Raw genomic sequence first — 7,274 nt, forward strand, 5'->3', positions numbered from 1 at the left:
TATATAACATTATATTTGAAAAAACACAATAAGGACGACAGCAACTGTATCTATAATTAAAAACACAATTCTTTTCTGTATTTAATTATTTAAAAAAATCGAAAACAGTATCATATAATATATCAACATGATTCTACATCTCATAGAAACTACGTATTAAATCGAAATGATATTCAATTGCATAAAATAACAATACAGTAAATGTGATATAATATTATAGAATATAATACATAACATGATGTGATTTAAACAAAATGATAAAAAATAACATTAATAACGATATGATAGTATTGATAACTTGAAAAAAAATGTAAATACACATCTTTTATGAAACCGCTCCACAGCGCCCCCTAGCGGTCAAACGTGCAGCCCGCCAATGACCCACGACGCTCCCGGGGAAGCTGCACTTTAGTGGACGGATTCCGGAGAATTATCGTGCGTTTATGCGTGTGTGTGCTCCATTTATCATTCATCAGTGGAAACTTGCAACCCACGTATAAATGTCATATGTGGGAATGTTTATTGGGAAGCCCGGCAGGAAATAAACAAATAGATACATGCAAGACGCTGCATGCAACCCTCTCTGACTGAGAGGGTTGTAAATATATATTTTAGGGTTCAAACAGTGTTTGCTGCGGCAGTTCTGCAAATATCTGGCCAAACATTTGGAGATCATTCTTAAAAACAACAACTGAATGATGAATCAAAGTATGACAAAATTCAGCTTAACGTTATGAATGAGTGAATGAATATACGAAACAGATTGTGTCGATGTTTACATGAAAAAACAGACAATCGATTATGAATTGTGGTTTTTCGTAGCCACTCGTGAACTTGTACATACAAAAGGTATAGAAAAGTATTTTAATTTATCAACTGAGTGTGTGTGTATTTTGGCTTTAACACATTTATCCTCGTAAATTTTCGATAGCTCATCATCAAAGGTTTTTTTCATAGTTCGTATCTTTCTTTTTTATATATAATTTTTATTTAGTCATTCACAAAAAAATGTTTTTTTTTTATTTTCTATTAAAAAAATATTGACCATTTGTTGACATCGCTGTTGAGAGGGAGAGAGCGCGCGCGGTCGGGACGAGCGAGAGGAGTGACAGCGAGAATTTGGGTCAGTTCTCGCGAGACCACCGTAACCCAAGTGACCTTTGGCAGAGTCCGACGCTGTTTGTCTCTGCATCGCTGAAAAACGACTCGACGGGAGCCTCCAGGATGAACCGAGCTTTTAGCAGAACGAGCCTGACACGCCTGGTAAGACGGAGACGGCTCTTCGTGATTCTCTCGTCGGACTACATTCACATTTTCCGTGAAGTAGCTAACTGAACTCCGGTTGTTTTTACCCGGCTCTTGCCCAGCTGTTAGCTGGTGGGCTAATGTACTCGCAGCGAGTTCACCTTGCAAGCTAACGGAATCGCTTAAAATAAATCCGAGCATTAATATGGTTTCGCTGTTCATTTATCCGTTATATATTTACTCGTATATTCAAAGTGACTTTATACAGCTCATCGTATTACTTTTTATTTGTTTTAGCCGATGCTAGGCGCTGCTAGCATAACGTTATGCAGCCCTCCGCTTATGAAACCCCCGGATTGTAAACGAGTTACGAAACCGGAAGCTTTCGTAAACATTGCGGGTGCTAGCATGATGCTAACAAATGTACACAATGATGTTTTTAACCTTCGTCTTGTGTAAGGGTCGCAACCGACACGTTTTGTAATGTCTAACACAGGTATCCTTAGAATTAATACAGGAGGAAGTTCAAACAAATGTACTTGCTCACAATGCATATTCGATCGCAATCAATCCGGCTACGTATTGAAGCTAAAAGCGATTCAGCTGCGTCCAGATGAGACTGGGATTATCCGGTCCGACCTCACTCTCCTGCTGCAAAGGTCGTAGAGGAGATAGTTTGCACACCTGCCTAAGTATGCAATTTTCCATGACCACAACTTTGCTGACCCCTGCTCCAGTTTTCTGCTCGGCGCAAATTGCATTATGTTTACAACATGTGGCTGGATCACATATCACCTAGTCGATTTAAGATTGCAACATGACAATAATCCTTAAACATGATTTCATGTTGACTACATTATCTAGGATGTTAAGGCATGCCACTTTGCATTGTTTGGTTTTGATTCATGTCCTGTGCATATTGTGTGTTCTTTGTCTCAGCTGTTAAGGACATTGTGCTTTTAGCAGCATTTATTTGCCTGATGTCAGCAGGACAATGTTAAAAACAGCCTGTGTGATTCTCATAAAAGATGTGGGCTTGAATGAGATCCATTTTAAGTACACAAGGTTCAGCTCAGGCATTTTCCCCGCAGCGTCAAATAATTTCGGGAAATAATTGTCTGAAATGTCTCTTTGTAATCTGTCAGAATGACAATGATCTATTCAATAGGCTGCAAATGTCATTGTCATTGTTATTCTTTTTCTCACTCCAACAGACGGGGCTCATCCAAAGGTTTCAGAGCACCTTGGTGGTCGCCGAGCACAATAATGAAAAGCTGACTCCTATTACACTCAACGCCATCACTGCTGCGAGTAAGCTCGGTGGAGACGTGTGTTGTCTGGTCGCAGGGACGAACTGTGCCAAGGTGGGTGGAAAGCATTTGCATCTAGTGTCCTTGGACTCGCTGTTCCTCTTTATTTGGATATAAATGTTGTTTTTCTGTCGCAAACACTGTTTCCCCAGCGCCTTTTTTTCAATTTCTGGAAAACAGACCGACTCACTCTTTCTTCTGTAGCTACTGAAATAGGTTGAAAGGCAGACAGTGGATGTAGCACATTTTACACCAAGTGAAATTTAAATGGACTCCTACCTCGTTTGACTTTTCTCCTGTCCTCCAAGGTTGTTGAGGAAATCAGTAAAGTACAAGGTGTGAAGAAGGTGTTGGTGGTCCAGCATGATTCTTACAAAGGCGCCCTTCCAGGTACGGGCAAAAAACTGAGCGTTTTGGGTGAAAGGCCGTATTTCTGTATTTTGAATGAGCTGGTGTTTGAGGGCCGTCAGTCACCGTTTCAGGCTTTTGCTAACTTGTGGGGAAAAATAATCCCTAAAAACAACAGCTGTTTTATTTTGCAGAGGAACTGACGCCACTCGTTTTGGCAACGCAGAAGCAGTTCAGCTTCTCACACATCTGTGCCGGTGCGTCCGCCTTCGGAAAGGTGAGTCTGCGCCCGACCCCGTCTCTATCCCTCCATTAACATATAACCCCGATGGATTAGAATTAGGTTTACACGCACTAATCGTGTTTTTAAGGATGGTGTCTTTCTGTAGACTTAATGGGATCAACAATGTGCTGACCTTTTCGTTTTCCTCTCCACCTGCTGACGGCTGCCAACCACTTTCTGTTCCTGGAAAGAATGTATTTTTCTTTCAGCATTGCACTAGTGTGATCTTTGCATATTTTCCTTTTTTAATCACAATTTTAGAACCTCCTTCCCCGAGTGGCTGCCAAGTTGGACGTGGCTCCCATTTCAGACATTATTGAAATCAAGTCTCCAGACACCTTCGTCAGAACCATCTATGCTGGTAAATCCTGCTGTGAATCAGAATCACGGAATCCACTGATGTTATACTTCTTAACATCTGTGGGGGGGGGGGTTTCTGTTGTTTTTTGCAAAAGCTTAGTTCAAAAAAGAAAATTAAACAAAAATGTTCCTTAATGCCTGTTTGACATTTCGATATAATCAGGAAATGCGCTCAGCACGGTGAAATGCAACGAGCCAGTAAAAGTCTTCACGGTCAGAGGAACATCCTTCGAGGCGGCTCCAGTGGAAGGAGGAAGCGCTGCGGCAGAAGACGGTACAGAGGCCTCATCTGTGGAAAAACAAATGAAGGATTTCAGAAAATCAAACGATGTGCATAAAAATGCCCCTTGAATCCCTGTAACTGTATTTCCCCCTGCAGTGGCTGCGTCTTCTCCCGCTGGACTCTCCGAGTGGCTGGAACAGAGTCTGACGAAGAGCGACCGACCGGAATTGACCAGCGCCAAGGTTGTGGTGTCAGGAGGTGGGACTCCTCCTCTCCAGCTCGCTCTTTTTCCAATATTCCTCAACAGGATAGCAACATTTTGAAGGCCGTAATATACTGATATTCCAAATGTATGGACCCAGTAGTCTTTGCTTCCCAGTTAGTGTTTTTATTTTTTCTTCCAGGAAGGGGCTTAAAGAGCGGCGATAACTTTAAACTGCTTTATGATCTCGCCGATAAGATGAACGCCGCAGGTGAGAGTCGCTCTGCATCTGGAATGTCATTCTAAGTTACAGTGGATTTTAATTCTGGACCGTCACGCTTTCTAGTCGGCGCCTCTCGAGCGGCCGTGGACGCCGGGTACGTCCCCAACGACCTGCAGGTGGGACAGACGGGAAAGATTGTCGCACCTGTAAGTGACTTGGATTGATTCTCTTTTAAAGTCCCTCTCACTGTTTATTTTGAGTTTACAGAAAAGTTATCAGTAAGTATTTCGAGCTGAAAATTTGCGTACAGGAATGTTATCTATACTTAGCAGAAATTTGCAGTTGCATTTTTTTTTTTTTAATTCGGAGTTTAAAAAGAAAAAGCAAAAGTCCCAAAAAAGATTTATTTCAGGTTTGCGGCGCCAAGAGAGGCAGATCAAGAGAGGCTGGTCTTTCGGAACAGTTGAATTTGGCAAAGTTCAAAACACCATCAACCCAAAAAGTGACAGACAACTGCTTTTCATTTCAATGAAGTCAAAAGATCTTCCAGCATCCCTTTCCTAACCAACTGACCCAACGAACAACGAACGTCTTCCCGGTTTCTACAAATCGGACCACAGCGGCCGGAGGCGCGAGATCAGGAATCTGTTGTTCCAGTTGTTCCGGGAGTTGGTCGAGTAAAGACGGAGTCCAAAGAGGCACTAAAGATGGCTGCCGGGAGTCCCAGCAGGCCATCGCGGCCCGCAGAGGAGTCATTTAGAGAAGGTTCTCCATGTCTGCGGAGCGCAAAAGAGTGGTGGCGCTTGTTCTGATGTTCTCGATGGCGACTCTGGGGGGCCGACGTGGGAGCGGTGGAGCCGCGACGTCCGCGGCGTTGTTGCATTGAGGTGGGAGAAGACCAAAGACCGCTGGACCTCCGCACACGCCGTGGAAGCATCTCAGATAACATCAGCTGGAGCCGACCACAATCTGGGACAGTTATGAACAAATCTTTTTCACTGCAACGGCCAGAATTTCCTCACATATATGCGTTTTTTTTTTTTCCTCTAAATTATAAAAAAGTCGAGGGGGAAACACTGTTGCTTAAAGACATCAGGTGTTTTACACAATTTTTGAAATTCTTCTATGACTGTTTCGTTCACCCACGAACGTCTGAACCCTTTGAGATTTCTGCTGCGACATGAAAACTGAAATATTAATACTGAGAGCCACGGAGGCCAGTTCCCTGCCGGGCACGGGGAGGTCGAGTGATTTTTACTGGACGGTCTCCGCGAACGCCTCGGCCCGAGATCGGATGTCCGGCTGCTGTTTACGGCTCCCTCTCTCTGTGTCTGCAGGAGTTGTACATCGCTGTCGGCATCTCAGGGGCCATCCAGCACCTCGCCGGGATGAAAGATAGCAAGGTAACGTCCATCCTTAAAGGTGCCGTCTGGTTCTAACCCGCTGCCTCGGGGCGTCCCTGAAATCATTATTTTCCCTTATTTCAAAATGTTCATATTGCTGTGTGATATTTGATTTTCATTGCCGAAGAGTTTTATTTTCATTTTAGACGATCGTCGCCATCAACAAGGACCCAGAGGCTCCGATCTTCCAGGTGGCCGACTACGGCTTGGTCGCCGATCTCTTCAAGGTGAGCTCCCGCGGCCGATGGCTGAACGCACATCGTCGCGATCTTGAGCGAAAGGAAAGGTAAAATTGGCGGTGACGACTTAAGAAAACATTTGCGCTCCCACTTATAAATGTTGCACCGCGGTCTTATCCCACATGTGCAACTCCTGAATTATTGAGCTCCGGGATGAATCCGTGGGTGGCGGTTGCGTCTGGAGCGCACGGACTCTGGGGCCGTCCGTACCCTGGACGACGAAAAGTCGGTCACGCGCTCGCGCCGAGTTTCTATTCACCTCCACCCGCCAGGTCGTTTATACGCGCGGCCGCCCCGGTGTGTCGAGCCGCCTCCGCGCCCGGCGCACGCCGCCAGCGACCGACCGCCAGTCCCGCCTCGCAGGAGGCCGGCGTGCCGATAATTTTCCCGTGCCTCCCCGTTGTTCATGTTTAATTCAGCCGCTCGGCCGCGCACAGTCTGCCAAGGTGTCCTCACAAACCGATCACTAATAACCGGCGGCGCAGGAACCGGCGGCCTCTCGCCCGCGATCAGCTTACACCTGATCGGATGGCTGATTAAAATGGATGGGCTTTCAACTTTTACCCCCAAAAGGACAGCTGATACCCCCGACTTACTCCTCCGCTGACTTCTGCCTCCGTTTCTGAAATTTTCTGACTCCGGAGCGCCAAGAACCGTTTGGCCAGGATTGAACCTTAACCTGAATTTATCCAGGTTTATTTGCGGAGCTCTCAGCGAACACTGGTCGGGCTCGTCGACCACCCGTGGGTTTCAAATGTAAACCCGGGATCCGTTTTCAGTCAGTAACGCACCGTTTAAATAGCGCGAATTACTGCGTCCGCTTTCCGATCCACGTGAAAACAAGCCTAGTCATTCGTGAAAACGCCGATTCGGCTTCATGCAGGCGCTGCCTCCGCGGACCTTCATTTAACGCTCAGACTCCCGCCTCTTTTCACAGGCCGTTCCAGAAATGACCGAAGCTCTGAGCCAGTGAGCCGAAAGCCGGCGTGCGGCGGCGGCGGCGGCGGCCGGCCCAGAGGAAGGACTGGCGGGGCGACCGCAGGATCCATCAGGCTCGCCTTGAGCGCCGCTCCAGAACTGTAAACGCCTCTGTGCATGAATAGTTTCACTGTGGCCCCCCCTCCCCTCCGACTGGCGTCTGAACTTTCTCAGTTTTGAAATAAACGCCAGTTTTTATACACACAAGTGTCAAATGTCAGCAATTAAGCTTCCACTTGCCTCTGGTAGATGGTTGTTTTTTTTTTTTTTTTTTCTTCTTCTTCGCCTCCAGTCGTACACACCGTGTGTTTTATTTACCGGTGCTTTGAAAGCTGGGTTTGGGAATTCTCAACGTGTCTCTGGACTCTAAAGCCCGACTGTTCGTACAAAGCTGCGTCCTCGGCCGCAAAATAACGGAATGGAAAGCAAATGTATTAAACTGACAACTAATGACTCGCCT

General features: G+C 45.9%; 1 protein-coding gene across 1 annotated transcript; it reads left to right on the plus strand.

The window, feature by feature from the left end:
* Positions 1 to 1,109: 1,109 nt before the first annotated feature.
* etfa (electron transfer flavoprotein subunit alpha) lies at positions 1,110 to 7,267 on the plus strand. The gene is made up of 12 exons (XM_086163140.1): positions 1,110 to 1,263; positions 2,460 to 2,609; positions 2,864 to 2,945; positions 3,098 to 3,180; positions 3,448 to 3,547; positions 3,710 to 3,820; positions 3,926 to 4,027; positions 4,174 to 4,242; positions 4,318 to 4,400; positions 5,532 to 5,597; positions 5,744 to 5,824; positions 6,774 to 7,267. Exons 1-12 carry the CDS (start codon positions 1,225 to 1,227, stop codon positions 6,807 to 6,809), a joined length of 1,002 nt encoding a protein of 333 aa, XP_086019266.1. The 5' UTR covers positions 1,110 to 1,224; the 3' UTR covers positions 6,810 to 7,267.
* The last annotated feature ends 7 nt before the right edge of the window (positions 7,268 to 7,274 follow it).

The sequence above is a fragment of the Fistularia commersonii genome, chromosome 17 (assembly GCF_037954325.1).
Source record: "Fistularia commersonii isolate RoL2024-O1a breed Wild chromosome 17, RoL_Fcom_v1.0, whole genome shotgun sequence".
Lineage (NCBI taxonomy): Eukaryota > Metazoa > Chordata > Actinopteri > Syngnathiformes > Fistulariidae > Fistularia > Fistularia commersonii.

Coding starts and splice junctions, on each gene's coding strand:
- etfa (XM_086163140.1), top strand. CDS start 1,225: ATGAACCGAGCTTTTAGCAGAACGAGCCTGACACGCCTG. Junction 3,821..3,925: donor AAGCGCTGCGGCAGAAGACG/GTACAGAGGCCT, acceptor TTCCCCCTGCAG/TGGCTGCGTCTTCTCCCGCT. Junction 5,598..5,743: donor CCGGGATGAAAGATAGCAAG/GTAACGTCCATC, acceptor TTTTCATTTTAG/ACGATCGTCGCCATCAACAA.